At 37.8% G+C, this 24,307-nt stretch overlaps 1 protein-coding gene across 1 annotated transcript in view; it reads left to right on the top strand.

Moving 5' to 3' along the window:
• The window catches only part of LOC124722073 (serine/threonine-protein kinase GL21140), a 212,200-nt gene extending 189,553 nt beyond the window's left edge, over nt 1–22,647 (top strand). Inside the window, exons 10-11 of the mRNA XM_047247271.1 lie at nt 11,688–11,755; nt 22,117–22,647. Coding sequence (XP_047103227.1) covers nt 11,688–11,755; nt 22,117–22,120 — 72 coding nt within the window. The 3' untranslated portion in view covers nt 22,121–22,647. The remainder of the gene's footprint in view (nt 1–11,687; nt 11,756–22,116) is intronic.
• The last annotated feature ends 1,660 nt before the right edge of the window (nt 22,648–24,307 follow it).

Below are 24,307 nucleotides of genomic sequence, written 5' to 3'. Positions count from 1 at the left end.
CTGCCTCAGTCCCCTGTTGTTTTGCTCTTCTTCCCCCTTCTTGCATGTTCTGTCTGACTTGATATTATTTCTCTGTTTTCCCTCTGCTAGTCTCTTCTGGGTATTTTTGGGTGGTTTGTTTCTGTTAAGTGGCTAGGGTATGTCCCCCATCGCACTTATGCCTATGGAGCCTCTGGATTCTCCCTGGATGGGGCACCTCACTTTCCTTTCCCCAATTTTTTATCCCTTGTTCTTTTCAATAGGCTTTGTTGATCTTCGGTAGAGACCTTGGGGTTTTCTTTCCTTGGCTTTCAAGCACTGGGCTCTTCTTTGGCATGTAGTTTTGTTGACTTGCCTGTTCCAGGTAGGAGGGGCTGATGACCTCGTAGTTTGGTCCCTTTAATCATCAGTCCAACCAACCAGCCTTCTGTTATTGTAATTATATACAGCATAGTTCCTTTTTAATTGCAGTGAGTTATTTATAACAAACTTCATGAGGGAATAAGTATACTGCGAAACAGAAGTCAGAATGGCCAACTCCTTAAGTAGATGTCTACAAGTTGATCATAGGTGAGCACCACATATTACTATCACAGCACTTTTTAAGCAGTGAAGACTGTTTCTTAAAGATCAATTACCCCAGAACATTATTCCATATGTTGTTCTGGTCTTCAGTCTGAAAACTGGTTTGATGCGGCTATCCATGCTACTCTATCCTTTGCGAGCCTCATCATCTCTAAATAACTGCTGCTACTTAAATCCTTCTGAATCTGCTTATTGTATTTGTCTCTTGTTCTCCCTCTACAAATTTTAGCCTTACACTTCCCTCCAGTACTAAATTGGTGATCCTCTGATGTCTCAGAATGTCATGTCAACTGATTCCTTCTTCTAGTCAAGTTGTGCCACATATTTCTTTTCTCCTCAATTTTCTTCTGTACCTAATTAGTTATGTGATCTACCTATCTAATCATCAGCATTCTTCTGTAGCACAACATTTCAAAAGTCTCCATTCTCTTCTTGTCTAAATTGTTTATCTTCCGTGTTTCATTTCCATGCGTATCTATACTCAATAAAATACTTTCAGGAAAGACTTACTAAAACTTAGGTCTATATTGGCTGTTAACAAATTTTTCTCCTTCAGAAACACTTTCCTTGCCATTACCAGTCTACATTTTATATCCTCTCGACTTCAGGCATCATCAGTTATTTTGCAACCTAAATAGCAAATCACATCTTGTACTTTTAGTGTGTTTGTTTTGTAACCTAATTCCCTCAGCATAACCTGATTTAATTCAACTACATTCCCATTATCCTTTTGACAAGTCCTCTGCTATCTTTGACAGAACTGGAAGGTCATTGTCAAACCTCAAAATTTTTCTCTCTTCTCCTGGACTTTAATCCCTACTGCATATTATTATTATTCAGGGTGTGTACGACCCGGGACAACCGGGAGATCCGGGAAAAACCCGGGAATTTTTTCATCCAGGAGAAAACGGGGAAAAACCCGGGATATTTTTAGAATTCCAGGAATTTTTCATTGTTTTAGTTTTCAGTTAAATTTTTGTATATTGACTGGTAAGAACCGATACTCTAACAAAGAATATTACTGTATCCCGCTACTGCAGAATAATACTTCGACAATAAAACATAAACGAGAGAGAAAAATGAAAATAACTAGAAATTGCAAAGGAAATGCCCCATATACAACAACAACAACAACAACAACACACAGTGTTCATGCAAGCGTCTGTCAATTGAAAATATGTCGAAGGCTTTAGGAAGACTAAGCAGTGCTTCATAACAACAAATTGCTTCCAATGAGCGTGAAGTCACAACTGTTTACATTCAATTTGTTTTAGCAGTTACGCGCAGGCGCATGTGCAGTTGAGTCACGTTTGAGTAGTAGATTCTCCCGCTTCTGGCCACAGGAAGGTGGCTGTTGGCTGTGCAAGCAGTCGCAGCAAGCAGCTAGATGCTACTGGGAAAAGGGGGCGCCAAATTCATATTCTTGAGGGAAAAAAAATTGTTTCATAAAGCCCCTAGCACCCAGCGCACGTTTGTCTATCGATTATTCGTATGATTTTGAAATGCTTCCCTGTTGGTTTTTGAATATTTTTGAACACATTTTAAGTTGAATTCTGAATGAACTTATGATTCAACTTTTGAATGCATGCATAGTGTACGTGATGTCTCTGTCAGGAGAATCCTCGTTGCATCTAGAAATAAACTTTCCGCAGACGAAAAGGGGACGGGGCTATACAAGCTGAGGGAGTAAAGCCGAAAGGATGGATGCCAATCGCTGTGTGATTAAATGGTTGATTGGGTTTGCGAATGATCAGCATTATTATAATTACTACCGAAATCCGTAGATTCAGACTACCAGAATGGAAATAAATGACTGACATTCCTGACAATGCTGATCTCGGTGTGTCCAAGAAAATGAAATTTTGACAGAAAATTTTGGGCCAGATCGCTACACTAGTAAGGACCAAAAGGACAGTCCCCGGCTAGCAGCCGTGTATGTTCTATTCAGGAAGTAACGCGGAAAACGTGTTGTACGAACACGTAATAACACCTAACCGGAAAATAATCGCGGAATAACTAAACCTGTGATTCTGGCAAGGTTAGTGAAGTTAATCGGCGAACAAATGTTGACAGTGGCAGCAATAGCTACGGAATTGGTGATGACAAGACTGTTTGTTAGAATGAGGAAGGAGAAGAAACAGGGACATCACACAAATTATGGAAGAATAAGACGATTCCAAATTTATATAAAAATTTCGTAATACTACTTTTCGATCTCATGCTTGAGAAGCTGGTGCGTATGAGTAAAATGTGAAACTATTTCCTAACATAAAGCATTTTGCTTGTAGTAGGCCTTATAGGCGTTTGACATTGGTACTTTGTGGATTATATTCTGTTGTGTTATAGAAATGGCCATTTCTGCCAAAACAGTCTTGTTTATTTGGTGTGTTACAAAATTGCTGCCATATTAGAAAGGCCTATTTCGTTTTATCTAGCAGACAGTGACAAAATAGACGTAATCAGATCGAGAAACCACACCAGTCTTAGCTATTATTTGTATTAATAGCTTTTTCAGTATTAGATAACAACATTTCTATTTTTCATGTAGCAAAACGTTTGATGAACTTCGATGAGGTAATAGATTCTTTCACAGAAAGCTGCAGCAAGATTAGAGAGAAAAAATGCTAGGAGCTAAGGTTTGAAGAAATGTGTAATTTCTTGCTTATTTCTTGTCAGTATTGGTTTTATATATCCTATATTTAATTTTATGTCACACAAAACAGCAAGTTATTAACTAATAGGCAATAGAGAGTTCAGATTTTCTGAAGAGTTCTTGTTCTCTCGATTACAAATAATCCCATCCGCTATTAATTGCGAGATTTTTTTTAAAAAAAAAAAAAAAAAAAAAAAAAAAAAAAAAAAAAAGAGGGGCAGGCTGTCAAACCGACCGACTGGGAGCAGGAGAGGCACCACAGGACATTTCAATTTCCACTCTCCTGAATGTAGTTTGGACGTGCGGTAGAAAAATGCTTTATGAAGAGGCATGGCACTGCACTTTGGCATACTGAAGACCAAATAATGTGTCTTATATTTCCTCGAGTACATATGTTTTATGTTTCAGACTTTTCAGAAATATGTACGTTACAAGATGAACATATTTTGAAAATTCGATTTTTTTTAGTATTGACCCAGTTCGCAAGTGTCGTAGATCCGGGATTGATGTGCAGAGCAGTCTGAGTTACAGTGGGTAGTCTCCACGTGGCTCGTGTTTACATTATGTGATTTTGCTGTTTTCCCTTCGTTTACTCTCACGTTAAATGAAAACAAAATGGATATCTGTGGTCGGGAGCTATCAAGTGAATTAACACATTCACATAATTACGGAAGGCTGAAATATTTCATTAGTTTTAGATTTTATTTTATTTCCACCTTTTTGACAGTCAAGCATTAATCGCTTTGTGGAACAATTACGTTATCTTTGGCTGTTTGCTAAAGAAATTTGACTTTTGTTAACCTTTTCTGCAGAGACAGTCAATGTATTTGAAACGAAGTGTTTAATTCCATACTATGGGCTAGTTTCAACTGTTCGCTGCATTTAAAGTGTAAGTTTTCATTTTGTAGCACGTATGGCATTATGCCATAATAAAGAACCAAACATGATGTAATACAGTACTGGTGCTCCAAGAAAATTTACACCCCGAAAACCACACTGAAAAGCTTAATATCAGGTCGAGGTCTAATTCATTGGGAATCTGGACATACGAATTTGCCCTTTAAGTATGCACTTTAAATATGCACATTTTAGTGTGGTCCACAAAATTCCGATGCTCTTGGAGTATCCTCTGATGTCTTGTTTCTTTTATGACATAATGTATGATCTTTCAATGTTTTACAAGTACTTACATACAGGCTTCCTATGTCATGATAGCTACCCAAGCGCGGTGTTGCCTGTTATCTGCGCTCTCTGTCAACTGCTGAAACGAACCTATTTCTTAACAGGTCGCGGGAAAATATAGCACATAGTGGTTTGAAAATCGTTACTTTCAAAGTAAATATCCTTTTACGTAAGTTGAACTATGTGGAAGAATGTATCATGAATTTATTAAATCACAGAGCATTTGACTCTCATTTAAAAATCAACTCTTTGATGACGAGCCATTTAGAATAATTTCGAACCCTGAAGATCAGACATTAATCTCATTATTAAAAATTTTACTGGCACATATGTGTGATACATGTTAAAGTGTAACACGCACAAGAAAGATCAACAGTATATGCAAAATCTTAGCTTCTCTTGCAGCTTATTAACCTTAGAGACCAATATTATATGTGACAGCTTTACTTTTCTTGTAGCAACACTATGTATATTAATTTAAACTATTGACTTTCCCTGTTTGTGTGTTCGCACTACTTAACAGTGATGTTGCTGTTGGCTGACTATATCACGTGTCCTATGCTCTGAATATCTGCTGTCATCGGCTGGAGAGATCACATGACATGAGCTACAAACAGCTTACAAAAGCGCATCGAAATCTCGATTTCAATGATTCGGAAAGTAACATGCGGTGTTTGGTGGAATTCCAATGTATACTTTCGTAATATGAAAATACGCAGCGTACATGTTGCTACACATCAAAGATACTTCCAAAATGTGTATTTTTCCATGAGTTTCGTTTTCGAAAGTGCCGGGAAATTGTACGGCCGTGTATAAAACCATAACCATTCAAAGGATTGATAAGAGAAAATATACTGTCACCCGGGAGAAAGTGTATTTTTAACCAGAAAATCCAGGAATTTTTTTTCCTTGTCCACATATGCACCCTGTTATTATTATTATTATTATTATTATTATTATTATTATTATTATTTTCCCATTACTGCTCGCTCAGATTGAATACTGTCAGGGATAGGTTACAACCCTGTCTCACTCTCATCTCAACCACTGCTTCCCTTCCACACCCCTCAAGTCTTATAACTGCCATCTCATATGTGTACAAGTTGTAAATAACCTTTTTCTCCCTGTATTTAACCTCTATCTTCTTAATTTCAAAGGGAGTATCCCAGTCAATACTGACAAAAGCTTTCTCTATGTCTAAAAATGGTGTAAGCTTAGGTTTGCCTTTCTTTAAGATACGTTCCAAGGTAAGTTTTAGGGTCAGTATTGCCCCAAGTGTTCCTGCATTTCTCCAGTATGGAATCTGATACTCCACCAGGTCAGCTTCTACAAGTTTCTTCATTGTTGTATAAAGAATTCATGTTAGTATTTTGCAGCTGTGATGTATTAAACTGACAATTTGGTAATATTCACACTTGTCAGCAATTGCTTTCTTTGGAATTTGAATTATTGTATTCTACTTGAAGTCTGAGGGTATTTCACCAGTCTTATCCTTCTTGCATACCAGATAGAAGAATTTTGTCATGACTGGCTCTCCTGAGGTTATCAGTAGTTGTGACTGAATGTATTCTACTCCTGGGACCTTGTTTTGACTTAGGTCTTTCAGTTCCCTGTCAAGTTGTTCTCACAGTATTGCAGTCCCGTGTTCTCTGTTTATATAGTACATTTCGTTAACAAGATATTACTAAGTGAGTGGTACAGTGTTTTGCTATTCTTTTTGTGGAATAGTGTGTCGTGATTTGAGGGTCCCTCTGGCAGTTAAGTTCCTGTGACCACTTCTTAACTGTGCAGCATTCTGGCAGTCACACCAACAGAGGGCACTGGTTACTTATTATAGCTTGTTGTTTCATCCATGTGGCTTCTTTCCCTATTTGTTTTATGATTTTAATATTGTTCTGTTTGCTCCATAAGCATTTTCTTATGTATATCATTATACCGTATTTTTATCTAAAATTCACCCCAAGACCACATAGGAAATATTGTCACTTAGCTACCATATTTCCTTTTTAACAGTCTAACTTTAGTTGTGTTTTTAATTTATTGCATTTTACTATTGGTGAGCTCACTACAGGCTTTACATAATGTATTCTTTTTATTCCATACCGTACAGTTATTTAACTGACAAATATGTGTACACCAACATTAGCAGCATCTAATGAGCTTACGACACAAAAATTTTGTGGTTACTGTATAGCAGTTTATGAACAGTACTGCTGTTACCAGGCCGACTCCGTTGACACTGTGGCCTAGTGTATACAATATTTTAAATGTGCTAGGCTGATTTTGTGTTTATCTTTTGATGATGCCACTATGACTCCATTGTATTAGGACATGTTTTTAAAACAGATGTTCCTCATCATGTTTAAAGCACATTTTCCTTGTGTATTCATTAATACTTTTCATTAAGACCAATTTTATTGTTTTAAGATGCAAGCCTCCCCACCAGTGGCAAGTTCCGTGGTTCATGACATTATTGAATTAAAATATGCTAAATATATCAACTTACTGATATGTCTCCCCTAAGATTTGCAGTGATTTGAAATGCAAATGTGTCTGTACTGAGTTGTTTTTGGAATTCGAAGTTTCCCAGTTTGAATTCTCATCAGTATCCAAGGCATTTATTATTTCCTCACTTTACGTTACACTTACCATTGGTGTAGTTCTCATAGATGTGCAGAACTGAATATGTTGTGTCTTTTTAAATTTGAGAGTGATACCATTAGCAGAAAACCAGTCACTGATACTTTTAAGAACATTTTTTACCATTTCTTCTGTTTCTGTATTTATGCTTGGATTGATCCCCAGTCAGAATAATTTCCCTTAACTACAGTGATTGATTTACTAAGTACAACTTTACTGCATTCATTTGGTTAGGTATGACGTTATCCATCTATCCCATAAAACTACATTTTCTCTAGGAGAATACTGTGATTCATGCAATCAAATGCCTTAGATGGGTCCCAGAATATACCATCCAGTGCTATTTTATTATTTAATGCTTGTAAAATTTGGTGAATGAACATATAAACAGTATTCTCAGTAGAGAAACTCTTCTGAAATCCAAACTGTGATTTGCTCTGGATGTTATTGTTGCTCGGGTGAGATACAGTTATAGAATACATCACCTTTTCAAAAATTTTGGAAATTGATATCAGCAGTGAAACAGATGGGTGGTTATTGACATCTCTCATGTCGTCTTTCTTAAATAGGGTTTTGACACTGGCGTATTTCAGTCTCTCTGGAAAAATGCCGTGAGTTAGTAATGCATTACATATTTCAGATAAGATCAGGCTTGTTTTATGGAAACAAATTTGTAGTACTTCATTGGAAACACCATCAGAACCAGATGAGCATTTATTTTTAAGAGAATATATATTTTCCTTAATTTGACAGGGAGAAGTTGCTGATAAGTTCCTTTGATTGAATGTTATGAGAATTGTTTTTTCAGTGTGGTACTGTGATTTTTCTGTTGAACTGTTTGTCTCTGTACTTTCTACTGTACTTAAGAAATGATTGATAAATATATTTACTGCATGTGACACATCATTTATAGTCCTGCCATTCAGTTTAATAGTGCTGTTATCCTGATTTGTGGCTGGTTGTCATGTATCTCATTTTGCTGAATGCCTTATTACTGTTTTCTGGCATTATGTGCATGTTTCTTGATTTTTAATAATTTTCCTTAGTACCTTTGAGTAGTTTTTGTGTGTGCTACTACAGCAGGATCTGTACTTGTTCTTGCCAACAGACACATTTCTATTTTCCTTTCACAAGATGCTTTAATTTTTTTTTCTTTTTTACATGGCTGTTTAATATTTTTTCTGATTTTCTTATGTGGAAAGCTATTTTCAAATAATGGGATAGAGTAAATTTTGTGTTGGCATTTGGTTCATTACAAATTTAAACCCAGGTCATCTCTTGTGAACTATTCTTAAAAACATTTTTCCTGGAGTCATTAATTATTCTAACTGATTTCCACTGAGGAGTAGCCATGCTGTAAAACACTGTTATTTATCCTAACCAACTGTGCATCATGATCAAAGAGTATTTGTTGCTATTTTCTTGCTTTGAGCTTCACCAAAGGAAACATTATCAATTTATCCACCCCTGTTGGAAAGTTAATTACTGAGCTCAAATTGTAGGATCTAAATAATGTTTCTAAATAATTTTTCCTGTCTGAATTCTCTAGAAAAATCTATATTGAAGTCACCGCAGACTATGAACTGCTTGCTGCTGTCTGACAGATGTCAGCAAGGAATCCAGATTCTTCGTAAACAGCACATTACACATGATCTACATACAGTTATAATTAAAAACAGACTCTTTTTCGGTCTTACTTCAAATCACACAGTTCTATCTCTTGGTCACTACAAAATTTACTTGTCTCATTATCATTGAACTTGTGTTCTGTGAGAACATAGTAAGAACTCCCCCTTTTCCTGTATTAGTTCAACACAAGTAAGCTGCTAGAGTGTAATCTCTTATATGTTACTTATAGCCAACAATATTTATAGAACGTATCAAATGAAGACTGTCTATAACACTGCAAACTAAATGGTGTAGTATTCATGTGAACCAGAATAGAAATAAATATGAGACACGTCCTGATTAAGTTGAGTAAAGTCCAGGCACTAATGGCCAGTAAGTATGTGTTCAGTAATCAAAGTTGTTCCATTAAGTGCCAGGCGCGGTGGTCTCGCGGTTCTAGGCGCTCAGTTCAGAGCCGCGGGACTGCTACGGTCGCAGGTTCGAATCCTGCCTCGGGCATGGATGTGTGTGATGTCCTTAGGTTAGTTAGTTCTAAGTTCTAGGGGACTGATGACCACAGATGATAAGTCCCATAGTGCTCAGAGCCATTTGAACCATTTTGTTCTATTAAGTCAAACAATGGGGGAAACAACAAATTCACAGTTGATAGCAGTACGCACACAGTAAACAGTCATGGCTGTTGGAGTCCACAGCTAGAGGCGAAAGATTTCCCCCTGAATATGATTACAACTTGGATGACAATTTTATTGGGTAACTAGCAGTAAACCAGCCAGTTTCATTGGCTTTGGAGACATCTTTCACACCACATTGTCCTAGTATTATGTGCAATATAGATCACAACAAATCTGTAGTCATAGTCTGTAAAACTTTGTCAGCTTCACTACAAACATTTCTTGATACTATACCATTCCTTTTTTTGAAACATCTTTCAACCAGCCTGAATTTGCAGAAAATACAATAGCCATTTGTTTTGAAAGTTCATTAGCTCTTACCAACAATAAAGGTTCTGATGATAGAGCGTTCTGAGACTTGACTTGTTACAACGAAGTAAACCAAAAAAGCAATTAAGTCTCTACATCTTGGTGTTTGGGCCTTCTTATATTTTTCTTGGACATACTGCACTGAGATCTTGCCATAATTTGATCTCTCTTTCATTATTGTTGACAGTGTAGTGTTACCAATGCCAGACATTTTAGAGATTTTTGTTAATGATCTCTACTTATCACCTGCCTGAGTTTCTCCATTTTCAGTTTAAACAAAATAGTTGTTTATTTTTGTCTTTATTTCTCTCCCATTGTGTGAAAAATTACGGTATCTCTATTTAAAAACAAAAACTACAAAACAATTTTGATACAAAACTCACAGATTTCAACACACAATGCACCCATAACTGATTCCGAAAACTGGTAAAGTGTTTTGACTATGGCAGCAGTAACGGCTCAAGAGTATACATGTTCACAAATTTTTCAGATTCATATAAATATGAGAGAGTGAAATTAATAGCGTCTGCTGTGTAACAGTTATGTTTATCAACATATTTATACAACTACAGCCACTTGCAGCAATAATAATAATAGTAATAAGCATACCTTGTCTGAAGAAAGAAAGAATTGTTGTTGTGGAATTATGTTGTTTTGTACATAATTAAGTACAGTTTAGGGCAAGAACAAAATAATGTTTAAGTTTTCGATATTTTCTGTTTCATGTTTTTGTGTAAGTTGGAGCGTGTTTTTTTAAGCACACAGTCATCGATCCCACATTTAAGTGAATATCAAGTAAACCAGGGAGACAGCTTTTCAGGATTGTTCATATATACAATGTGGGCCTACAGCATGTATAAACCTGACCCACCATAAGATTAACAGATGTCAGAAGCACGAATAAATTGTACATGTTCACAATCAACAATGGTACACACCATGGTTCTCAGTGTGTCGAATGGATTACTGTATGATAAAATCCAAATCTTAGTATACTGTATCTCATTCAGAATCCCACAAAGTATGTTTTTCTATCAGTATAACTATAACACATACTGATGTTCGATCTAATTTTACTATATAGCGAGTAAATTGGTATATCTGAGGAGTGTGGTACCATCTAGCCCAGGTCACATCACGTCTTGTGGGATTTATGCCAAACAAACAGAGAAAAAGTCTGCTGCGCTGTGCAACCACCTGGTGGCATTGACCTAATCTTGTAGGGGCTAGCTGTTCATGCCGTAACCATCCACATTGTTTCCAAATCTGTATGTATTTGGCCCATAAGGCAATTATATCATGCCAGTTGCGCTTACGCAAAAGCTCCTTAACACATGCACTACTGAGGGTGTGCTTGCGACAAAAAGGCCAGGTTTCACACAGTCTAGAGGAGTAGCCGTGCAGCATAGCGCAGTAGATTTTGTGCTGTCTATTTCAGATTACAGCATCTACATTACATTTAATAACACTCAAAGAACAATAACCAATAAATACGCAAGGTGTCAAAGTTAGGGTGCTTGCATGCTCTTGTGCTCTTACACAACAGCTACTACCGAATGGCAGTACCCAAAGACCAGTGGTAACGTAGAAACAGTAGAAACCCTGTTTACTTTGTTTGGTGTAAAATAAATAAATGAATGTTGACGATGTTGAGATGATGGAAAGCAGCTATATTTGTTTATCTAATGATGTTTGCTTTGTGTTAAAAGAAAAAAACAGTGTGAAAAATTAGACAGTATTTCATTGGGACCTCAGCATTATTTTCAGGGTACCTGATTTTTCATGTTTAGCATTTTGTGCTAAATGTTTTTCATTGTTTATAAAGCAGGGGCAAGTCACTTGAACCCTAAGAGGGTCCCTCTCAACCTGAGGTCTGGGTCACATGCCTCTCTTTTTCTGACTCAGTCTATCACTCTTTCTTCCCTGACGAAGGAACTAACAATATTGAAAGCTAGATATCTTGTTACACTGTGTCAGTCAGTATACTCACCTTGTAATTTTGCAAATTTCTTGTGACATTAATGACTACTGTTTTACAGGTTGCACAACTAGATGAATGTGTTGAAGAACTTCAACTTGATGACGGTGTGGCTGGGGCTGTCAGTAGGTAATGTCATTCAGATAAATTTCTTTTTCTCATCTCTCAGTATTTGTGACAAATTATTGTATAATCAAGTTATATGGGAACTTGTTTTATTGATGTTTACAAACTAGGTAATAGATCTGAATGAATGTAGATTAGAACATTGGTTTGGTTTGTTTCCCTCCAGCTCAGCTGAATAGCTATTATATGGAGAACAGACCCACTCATCATAGAGAGAAACACTGTGAATACTAAACTAAAATTACTTAAGAGTTGATCTTGTAAGCTAGTTGCTTTCACAAATTGCATAGGTATATGAAAATTGTGTGTTTCTTGTACTTAACGATGTTTTGTTAATTCTTATTTTGTCATTTTACTGCAATCAGAATTATCTACTATAAGTTCCTTGTTCCATGTATCTTAAATTAAGCACAGTTAGGGTATGACTGTTAAAGTTATCTGAACTGTGCTGCAGTTGTTTGAAATATGAAAATATTGCATCATTCATCCTATTATATATGTTCAGTACCTATATACAACCTCTGACAATAAAGTTCAATGAATGGAGTCAGAACGGTCGGTTGGGCAACACTGGCGACACAATGCAGCACCTGCATCGCGACCGGTGTTGACAACCTGCCCCCACCATAGTTCAGATGAGCATCGTGTGTGTTCCATGTTAGACCCAAGCACAGCTTGGGACACAGCCATCGGTAGGTTGATGTGGATGTGCAGTGAAAACATGACCATATATGGCGCTGGTGTGGACACAGGCAGCAGTTCATTTGTGTAAGGATGGCAGCAGCAGTCATATGAAGTCACCATGTGGCAACTGCATAGGAGCAGTGAGCTGAAATCTCCTGGACATTTAATCACATGATGTGACTAGAAGTTTGAGAAAATTTTATTACTAATTACATTCTGGTAAACATTACTAGCTCCCCTCCTTCCTTTTTTCCCCTCCTCCAATTGAGATCATGATTCATATTGGAAAACACATTTCTGGGCCAGCATAATGACCCTCTGGTGCTTAAGGAATGGTCATTTAATTGGTTTCGTCAATATTACTTCATAGAAAGTACTGGCACTTGATTCCACAGTTGAGTATGTTGCTTTAAATCTTTCATCCCTCAAGATCCAAACAATTATTGAGGCTGAATGAGGAAATAATTATTCTTCTTGTCTGTCCCAGACATACTCCGTGCCACCTAAGCAGTAAAAGTTTCTTTTTTACTCAGTTAAAAATGTTCTGTATGATCCCAGTTCATTTGAAGTGAGCTAATGGCCTACTGTACATAAGCCATGTGACAACTGCACTGAAGTCACCAGAACATTTTTACTACACGAATTGAATGTTTGGGAGACTTTCCTGCACATACTATTAAGTGCTATGTTCTTCCCTGCAGGAGCTCCACATACAGTCTCATTTCATTAGGCTTTTGATCTGGGAAAACAACCCAATTTACAGTTTGCCTGTGACATGAAGGAACATGAAAAATTGATATTCAACCCATTCAGAATTCTAGAGATTGATCTGTTGTTTTCATGCTACTGCTTGTCAAATAACTTTTGCCCCATATAATATCTTGTGTACATATACTGTTCCTTGTGAAAAACCATACTCTGGTGTTGATAAATAATTGTTTGCCAACAAGCACTGCTCATGGTAACACTTATCTGTGATGATCATCCTTATTTTCAATGTCAGCTGATATGCATGATGCTCATAAACAGTCAGAAAAGTGTGTAAGTGTTTTGCAGGGTAGGTTGTGCTGAGAAACAGTTGTTCAAAAAAAAATGCCTTGCACTGTTTTAGAGTTAATTAGCACTGACATTATCCAATCCAATGCACAAATTCAGACCGACAGATATGATTAGTGTCAGTTAGTCTCATAGTGTAGTAGATGGTGCATGAGACTGCTCAGCCTTTGGCTTGGGTTCAATCCTTACTATATCGCATGTCCAATTTTTGTATCGCTCTCTTATTGGGTTTTTGAATATGAAACAAAGAACATGTTTGGTTGCACTGTCTCTGGTGGGCCACTTGAATTTTTGTGCACAATGCCCTGATTGGCTAACTTCAATGCTAATTAACTCTGAAACACTGCAACATTTTAAACTTTTTTGATAACAGTTATTTCTCAGCACAGCCTACTCTGCGGTACCCTTACAAGCTTGTCAACCTGTTCGTGACCACCCTCTATGAGGTCTGATCAAAAAATTCCAAAACTTTGTCTACAATATTTATCTGTGCTTACCTTTTACTTGTTCTGCATTATCTCCTTCGAAATAATCTCCTCCACAATTGATACACCACTCCCAATGCCATTTCCACTTCTGGAATCAATCTTTGAATGCCTCTTGCTGGATCACATGAAGCGCTGTATGAGAACTTTCTTTTATCTCATGTGTCGTTCCAAATCTTCCTTTCAGCAGGGTTTTCAACTTTGGAAATAAAGTAAGAGTCCACAGTGGCCTGGTCTGGAGATTATGGAGGATGATGTAGCATAGCGATTTCATTTTTTGTGCGATAGTCACACACCAACAAAGATGAATATGTGGGTGTGTTATCATGACGCAAGAGCCAGTGTATTGTCTCACCATGTTTCAAGCCGTTTCCTTCTCACATTTTGTCACAGGCGTCACAAAATATCCCAGTAGTACATCGATTTAACAGTTTGTCCCTTTGGGATGAATTAACAATGAACAAATCCTTCAGAGTCAAAGAAACTATTGCTTGGCTTTGACATTTGATCTTACCTGAGATTTTTCTGGTCTTGGAGGCCCTTTCCCAACCAGTTGTGAAGATTGAACCTTGGTCTCAACATCATAACTGTAGATCTTCATCTTGTCACCAGTTAAGATTCTCTTAAGGAACATCCCATCCTCATTTACGCAATCCAAAAGCTCTTCACAGATTGTGAGGTGAAGGTCTATCTGGTCTTGACTCGTGAGCCAAGGGACGAACTTGCGGCAACATGATGCATTCCAAGATGCTGTGTCAGGATTTCAAGACATGATCCAACTGAAATGTTACATTCTTCTGCAATCTCTTTGACAGTCAGTCTTTGATTGGCATGCACAATTTGACTGTCATTCCTGACATGAGCGTCATTGGCAGACATCGAAGGGCGTCCTGAACAAGGGTAATCTGTAACTTCCATCTGGCCATTTTTAAACCACCAATAACACTGAGTACGGCTTAAGCACTCATCACTATAGGCTTCCTGCATCATTTTGTGTGGGGTTTTCTTGCGTTTCACAGAAAATTTAATACTGACGCATTCCTCCTGTAAGTCTGCCTTCTCAGAATTCACAAATTGTGTGACAAAATGTTCTACTCAATGCAGCACTGAATAATAACTAATAGACATACAACAATGAAACTTCCAGGAATTACACATCACACACAGGTGTGTGCAGGGATGCCAACTGCATTTCGCTCCAACACACCATTGGCACGAAATTACTAATGTTCCTGAAGTTTTTGAACAGATCTCGTATATCTCCCCGGGTACTGAACCAGATGACACTATTATCATATCTGTAGTGTGTGTAGCCATGTATGGAAGTGAAACATGGATGATAACTAGTTTGGACAAGAAGAGAATATAAGCTTTCGAAATGTGGTGCTACAGGAGAATGTTGAAGATTAGGTGGGTAGATCACGTAACTAATGAGGAGGTATTGAATAGGATTGGGGAGAAGTGAAGTTTGTGGCACAACTTGACTAGAAGCAGGCATCGGTTGGTAGGACATGTTCTGAGGCATCAAGAGATCACAAATTTACCATTGGAGGGCAGCGTGGAGGGTAAAAATCGTAGAAGGAGACCGAGAGATGAATACACTAAGCATATTCAGAAGGATGTAGGCTGCAGTAGGTACTGGGAGATGAAGAAGTTTGCACAGGATAGAGTAGCATGGAGAGCTGCATCAAAACAGTCTCAGGACTGAAGACCACAACAACAACAGTGTGTGAAATTTTCTTACATTTGTAGACATGTTTAAATTTCAAAACATCTGTACAATATTCTTACCTTCAGTGTGAGCCCCATATCAAAGGAACTTGCTTTATATCTTGAAGATGGTGCATTATAGCATGAATTCCTGGTGCCGTAATATCCATACACTTGCCTATTCTGTGGAAAGTCGTGTATGTCTGCCTCAAGTATATATGTAACAACAGTAATGTTTGCTGTCATAGATGAGGTTGGCTCCTATCACGTGTATACCAAATATTTGTTGTTTGGTTGTGTTCCAAGGCTAAATTGTAATTATGTGACTAAGGCATAGACAATGATCTAGAAAGTACAACTGACACTTCACACTGCTGATTCTTCACATCATTAAAGTGGAATTCTCTTTAATATATTTGATAATGATGTATAAATAGACATACATGGAAGGTGGTGTTGGATCTTTCTTTCAGGTATAAAGCTTATAGTGTGTGTGTGTGTGTGTGTGTGTGTGTGTGTGTGTGTGTGTTTTCATTGCGCTCTCTCTCTCTCTCTCTCTCTCTCTCTCTCTCTCTCTCTCGAAGTGCTTCTGTATCTCGGTGATGTAATAAGGAGAACCTATATCCTGGTGTTCTAAAGTGTAATCTAACGTGTTTTTTTCTTCCAAACAGGGTATTTGGAGAATGTCAGGACAAGCAACTACAGGCAATGACAATTATTACCTATTGACCCTTGAAATAGGCTTCTCAATTAAACTAGACTGCAGTATTGCTTACAGACAGGAACACAACATGGAAGATAGCCCAAATTTTCCACACCGATCTTCATGGAGAAGCCTCTATGCAGATAGGTCAACGGTGTGTGTCCCATCAACAACATGACAGTATTAACTGATTATGTTATTTGATCTGATGTTTTCCCAGCATATTTCTAACTTTTAGAAGTTTTGCGTGCCCACTTGGGTCACATTGTAAGTTTCCATGATTTTTTAGCCACCAGACTTTTTGCTATCTAGTAGTGGTTTCAGATAACTACTGCTCCACTTTTGTGGACATCCTGTACATGATGACTATTAATCTGCTATCACTCCACTAGTGTCACTGACCACCAGGGCTTTCAGGCACCAATCAGTAATCTCAATGAACTGCTTGCTGATCTGAAATTGTGCTGACTGTGTTGACAAAATATAGTATTGATTAGTAATCATAGTTGTTTTCCTTATTTTCAAGCCACTCCAATGGTGCAATTGTAGGTGTGCTGTAATTGTCACGTCTGTAAATTAAAGCAATAGACTCAGTATATTCAAGAATATTATGTTGTCTGAAATTCTATCCTCATATGGATGATACAGTAAAAGTTTGTTAATCTGGCATCTGACAGTCAAGCACATTCAGTAATCTTGCTTCATGAGTCGGACAGCTTCTGTTATGCACCAGTTGTGTACAGCTGATTAAAAAGTGATGTTTTAAAGTTTAATAACATTTAGTGCTGTCCTATGCCTCAACTACAGTAGTGCTGCATATTGTTGTGGAGATGGTTTCTCAGCCAAGCACCTCTCATGACAAAGTGAAAGTCAAACATAAATATGGTAGCTTATGATACACCAAAAGCTTGTAGTCATTAATTGGATCGAGAAAGGTGAGAGTAGAAATAGGATTATTGAAGAATTTCAGGCTGGTTCTTCAATAATCAATGGTGTTAAAGTCAACTTTAAAAGGTTGCTTTCTAGACAGCTGCTGTAAAAGACATTGAATCACAGAAGACTTTGAAAAGTCCCAAACTAGATCAGTTGGATGGAATTGTGTACTAGTGGTTGTGTGCCGAAAGGTCTGAAGGGAAACCTATAACTGGTGCATGATTATGGAAAAAGGTAAACAGGTCCATGGTGATTTGGGGTTATCAGAATCTGAAAGTGTATTTTCTAACAGTTGGATATACTGATTCAGAGCTCGTCCTGAAATTCAGAAGTTTGATGCAATGCATAGATGACTTCAGAATTGTTTAAGGACAATTTTTTATAAGAAAAGTGTATTTTCCTGTTGCTAGGTAACGGTACAGCCCACCCTCCTGCATCTGAATTGATCTCGGGCAATATATTCTCCACTTATCTTCCAGCAAATGTTACTTCCCTGATCCAGCCAACGAATTTATTTATTTATTTAATTTTAATGTTAAAGATGTTATTTTTGGAACCAGTTTGAGATGGAATAAAGTTAAGCCTGCTGCTCTGTGGAATGCTTGGCGAAAATTATGGCCAAAAGCCTGTGAAGAAGAAACAGACTCAACTATTATAATCGAAAATGATGCTGTTGTTAAACTATTAGATATTGTTCAAAATAAAATGAGAAATTTACCACAAGATGAAGTTTTGGACTGCATAGGCATTGACAATAAAGAACTCGTAGTCAAAAAAATATCAGATGAACTGATAGTAGAAAGTGTGATAGGGCCGCAACAAGAACGTCGATCACCAGATATCAAATCCGATGAAGAAGAAGGGGATGATGCAACAAACTCAATACCTTCACTTACTGGGAATGAAGTAGCTGCCGCTATTGATACATTTATAAGATTTACTGAAAGCAGCAAATCGGACAGTATTGCAGAACTCATGAACTTGTGTACTATATGCAACGAGTTTTTGAAGGAAAAATTGGACACAAGAAAGCAAAAGACATTAGGTCTTATTTCAGTTGAATAAAATATAGAAGTACTGCATGGACTGTGGTATAAAACATACATAGTACTGTACTGCAGTATAACCTTATTGAACCATGAATTTACTTTCAAAACTTTTTCTTAATAATTTACTTTATTTACTAGCGATTCATCAAGAACATTAACACATTTAATCACACTGTGTGAGTGTGGAAGTAGTTGCCAGGGAATAACTGATGAAATTAAAATGAAATTGCTTTTAACGAATGGGAATTTATTCCTAAAAGGCCTTTTTTTTTTAGAAACAGTTGGAAAATTATAAGCTGAAAATCACCCTCTAAATATCAAGTTACAATTTATTCAGAGGCAGAAAGGTACAAATTTTTGAGTGTATGAGCTTTCAGGCTGAGAACCTTGCCACTCCCTTTTGACACGGCCATAGTCATGACCGCTCACAACAACCTCTGAAGGACTACACAGGTGTAAACCTGCAACACACCAGATTACCTTAAAGTAAAAGTTTTAACAATTTACACAAACTATGCACCCCGTAGGAGGGATGGAAATGGTCCCAAACATTAAAATTAAAAGATTAACTTGCCACCGAAGGTGCAACTTGATTTTAACTTGTATGAAAAGTTTTACGGTAGAAGGGTGGCAACTTTATATACTAAAGTGACCATTTAAGTAAAAGCCCATGAAATGCAATCTTACATAAAATTATTCAAGGTTGGCCAAACATGCTCTACAGTACACATATACCACCTCTCAAGATGATAGGCAAGATAAAAACATATTTCAGGAATTAGGCCGTTACACTTCAAGCAATAAATTCGTTAACACACGAATCCGACAAACATGATAGAAGCAGCTATTAACATACGGCAGATTGATAGGGAGATTACCGAACAACCCGAACTGCAGGTTGCTCTAACCCACCCCTACTCCACAAGGGAAAAATGGGCCACCCAATTCATAAATAACCACCATCCTGCGGGTGGGCAAACGGAGAAGAATGGTGGGACGACCCCAAAACAAAGCGGCTGGTGACCTCACCAAGAAAACAAGTAGAATTTGACAAGTAAATGAAACAACATATCACCCATCACTTAACTTCTAATAAACTGCGATTTCTGGCGAAGACCTGGTGCAGCACCCCCAAAACGCTCTCGCGAACCGTCCACTGCCAGCTGCTTCAACAGACGCAGGAAGGTGCGCCGCCAGACCGATGTCATGGGTTGACTCCTGTTGCTCTCGTGTCGGCCACGAAGCCACTACCCCTCGCTTACGGCGCAGCCCACTGGACTCACGTGGCGACTTCACATGCGCCGACGCTCAAGGCGACAAGTCACCTTGTGTCTCAGTGCGTGACTGACCAACCGATTGATCCAACCGCCAATGACCATTGCCTGAGCAACCGGAGCAGACTGGCGGCCCAACGCGCAGACTCAGATGCAGGAACTAAGCCCCCGACCAGGTGATCACTCGTTGAGTTCTCTCACTGCACCACAAATTCGGACGAGAGACAGACTAGCAAGCTGGGGACGAGAGACTGACCCCAGACTGACTCCAGACTCACCCCAGACTCACCCAGACTCACCCAGACTCACCCAGACTGACCCCCTGGCGAGCTCATAGCGCCCCTTAAATGCACATTAACAGGCAACCTTTCCCCTTTCCCACCAGAGGGAGACACCAAAGCTGCGATTGCCACAGCGGCACCACCACCAGAAACGGAGGGCGACTGCTTCACACAACGTGCTGCGGCGTGCTCTTCAAAATAGCAATTTTTACCACAGCTCACCTATGCTGTCCTGAACTTAACATAAAACCCTAAAATTACATTACAGGATGTATGCAATAAAATTTTTTATTTGTTCTCTAAAATGTTGTTTTGTCTAGTATTATACACTTTTTGTTGCTTTAATGGAAGCAGACTCTGTGCTATAAACAATCAAAGATTGGTAACCCATTGTTTACCTTGGGTCTCACCCTCCATACACTGCTTTTTTTACATGGCCGTCAGTAATCAGGCAACGTCGAGGTCCCGAAGGTATTGGATTTGCGATTTTCTATTGTACCAGAGTTTCTCATATCCTTAAATTTATATAATATGAGACATCTTATGATGTAATTCCACTACACAGTTTAAGATGTGATTATGTTATGGTGATACAGCAGTATAAAAATAATGTAAATTGAGGAAATATTTTGCCAGAGAAATGCAAAGTGCTAAACTGAAAATATTTAGTGATGAACAAAAAAGTGACTGTGAGGCCCACCAGTGACATTAAAAATTGAGAACTTTAGAATTCAGCAGTAGCTGACCAAAGCCGCATGTATAAGCACAGAACAATGGTTTGCTGAAACTAAAATCTTGTATCATGTTTCTAAAGACTGTGATTCTGCTATTAAAGAGACTCTAAAAATTAGAATGTGTGAGAACACTTTAAGCTGGGACAGAGGATATAATGTTAGTGGTTGCATTGAAGTAAGGTCTCAGCACTATGAAAATACAGAGATATTCACCAAATAGTTTACATTCATAGGGGAGCGGAGGTGCCACCAGTTCAGACATTATTTGTGGCAGCGTGGCATAATAATGAAGTACACTGACCAATGAAAAGCTTTCTGTGGGCTATTAAGAGACACCACAGCAGCAACCATTGCAGTCGTTTGCTGCTGACGAAAACAATGCTGGTGAGTGTCGAAAACTTGAGTCTGACCAGATTTGTCTCAGCTATAAAACCGAAAATATTTTCTTCAAAAATGTCATCGTGAGAAACTTCACTCTCACTGTATAACATCTTTATTTGTGGTTGTCTCGTATACATGACTATCCTGCAAACAAATTTTAATTCATTTCTTCAGCTTCAATCAGTATTGTAGATAAAGGTGAGAGACTTAAATGTCTCTGGAAAAACTTTATTATAAAGTCTATAAGACCATCTGTGGTACAGGACTTCCCCATTATGTCCAACGCTGGGGTGCTGTTCCAGTGCTGAAGAGCCCTGATGATAGTGACAATGTAGGGGGAAAATAAGCTGGAGATAGGAAATTAAGTTTGTGTAGGGGAGGGTACTCGACTTGGGCAGTTTTTGCAGCAATGTTAAACATAAGGCTTGAAAACTCTTCATCCACAAAGTGCATTTCATTCATACCAACAAGTATATGTTGATAGATCATATGTCATACTTTCTATTTAGTGAACATCACATGCATGGAGATCATCAGTATTCATAATGGCCCTTCCCTTTGGGTTTTCATAAAATATTTTCAATAAGATTTTTGTTGTGCGTTTGTGGAGTGGATCCAAGCAAAGAACTAAGTGAAGTTGTGCGCTGATCGGACACTGTACTCTACTGGAGAGGACAGCACTTCAGATCCACATCTGGCCATTCAGATTTAGGTTTCTGTATTTCCATAAATCACTTGCAATGAATGCTGGGGTATTTCCTTTGAAAGGACGTGGCCACTTTCCTTCCCCAATCCAAACCGTCACTCTGTCTCTAATGACATTGTCGCCAATGAGATATTAAAACCCAATTTTCCTTCCTTCCTTCCTTCCTTCCTTCCTTCCAAACAAAACTTGCTCTTTGAGCAGTAGACTTAATACTTACTGTCAACATAAAATGTAGTTGTTTTTCTTATTACAAACATTGTCGTTTCAGGCACAATATTGTGTGCAGAATTAATAGTTTCTAAAATTAGTGTGACCTTCCATCCTCCCATCCTCTCACTTGTGCATGATGTGCTTTTCTTCTGTTGCAGGTAGCAGAGTTTGAAAGCACAAGGAAAAAAGTTTCACACTGCGTATACATCTTAAAGGAAACCAATTACGTTTTACGTACATGTCACATTCGGCTGTACACAAGATATCAAAAGACAGTACTCCGTAATTGAAGATAATAAAAGTGAAAGAAAGGAGAATAATCTTCCAGTGCTTCCAATCATTTTGATATTAACAGTCTTCTGGTATTATATTGATTATGAAAAATTTGAGGAGGTGGAAGATGACGCTTTAGTCTGATGGCTGATCAGGATTATAAGATACAGGCAAACATGTGTAGAGAAAAGTGAATAAAATTCAACTATCTTGACATCATTCTCCATGAACATGACACGTGAAAGAAAGAAAGATGGGAAATTAGTAAACATTTTTAAATAGTTGTAACAAATTTATGATTATTTCTTAAAGCTTAAGTAGTGTGTAACATTTTAATGATACACTGATTACTCCAGTAGTAACACTTTAATTATTTCCAGATTGTGAGGCCCAACTATGATGTAGAACAAGTCAGTAGTACAATTATATTAAACTTTCTCAGTGAAAAATATGACACTATGCTGAATGTGGTTGTCGTAAGTTTTACATAAAGTGATTGAAAAGTTGTGCCGTGGCTGGATTAAATGAATGGGTGTTCACTACCCTTTGGTTTTGATATTTGTATATTCTAAAAACATTGATATTCATCACTGCCTGCAGAAAGTCACAATCTTTTTATTATAAAAAGTAATTGCCACATTCTATAGTAGACTGATTAGACTTTAATAATGGAGAAGCTAATATGACTGAAGTTTCCATGTTAAAAACTGATGTTTTGAAGGTCGTGAAATGGTAGATGTTATATTAAAGTGATTGGAAGCAGCACTGATTTTGTAAGTTTGACTTCTGCTTTTTTATATAAAATATTTTAAAAAGGAGCCTAAATAATAGACTGGTATAACAGTGAAGTTACATAACTTCAGTGTTAAGTGGAACTAAGGCATAATAAAAAGTTGCATGTTTAAAATGCCATTTACATACGGAAATTTAAGTGTGCTGTCACTTCTTATTTGTATTCATTTAAGTGGACTGACACCTCAGATACATTTACATTTTAATACATTTTCATTTAGGTACATTTTAAACAATCGGGTGAAATTTATTTCATTATGGACAGTAGAATTTAATTATTTTTATACAGTTAATTAATATATGAGCAATACTAAATATTGGCTGTGTGAACAATGTACAGGGTGATTCAAAAAGAATACCACAACTTTAAAAATGTGTATTTAATGAAAGAAACATAATATAACCTTCTGTTATACATCATTACAAAGAGTATTTAAAAAGGTTTTTTTTCACTCAAAAACAAGTTCAGAGATGTTCAATATGGCCCCCTCCAGACACTCGAGCAATATCAACCCGATACTCCAACTTGTTCCACACTCTCTGTAGCATATCAGGCGTAACAGTTTGGATAGCTGCTGTTATTTCTCGTTTCAAATCATCAATGGTGGCTGGGAGAGGTGGCCGAAACACCATATCCTTAACATACCCCCATAAGAAAAAATCGCAGGTGGTAAGATCAGGGCTTCTTGGAGGCCAGTGACGAAGTGCTCTGTCACGGGCTGCCTGGCGGCCGATCCATCGCCTCGGGTAGTTGACGTTCAGACGATAACCTTTTTCGTAGGACTCTCCATACAGTTGATTGTGGAATTTGCAGCTCTCTGCTAGCTCTGCGAGTCGATTTTCCTGGGCTGCGAACAAATGCTTGCTGGATGCGTGCTACATTTTCATCACTCGTTCTCGGCCATCCAGAGCTTTTCCCTTTGCACAAACACCCATTCTCTGTAAACTGTTTATACCAACGTTTAATACACCACCTATCAGGAGGTTTAACACCATACTTCGTTCGAAATGCACGCTGAACAACTGTCGTCGATTCACTTCTGCCGTACTCAATAACACAAAAAGCTTTCGTTGAGCGGTCGCCATCTTAGCATCAACTGACGCTGACGCCTAGTCAACACGCCTCAAGCGAACAAATGTACAACTAAATGAAACTTTATAGCTCCCTTAATTCGCCGACAGATAGTGCTTAGCTCTGCCTTTTGTCGTTGCAGAGTTTTAAATTCCTAAAGTTGTGGTATTCTTTTTGAATCACCCTGTATATTGAGTGTTCATTGAGATGTG

This window comes from Schistocerca piceifrons, chromosome X, assembly GCF_021461385.2.
Source record: "Schistocerca piceifrons isolate TAMUIC-IGC-003096 chromosome X, iqSchPice1.1, whole genome shotgun sequence".
In the NCBI taxonomy this organism is placed as follows: Eukaryota; Metazoa; Arthropoda; class Insecta; order Orthoptera; family Acrididae; genus Schistocerca; species Schistocerca piceifrons.
Note: the sequence above shows the minus strand (reverse complement) of the source record. Positions and strands in the feature narration are given on the sequence as shown.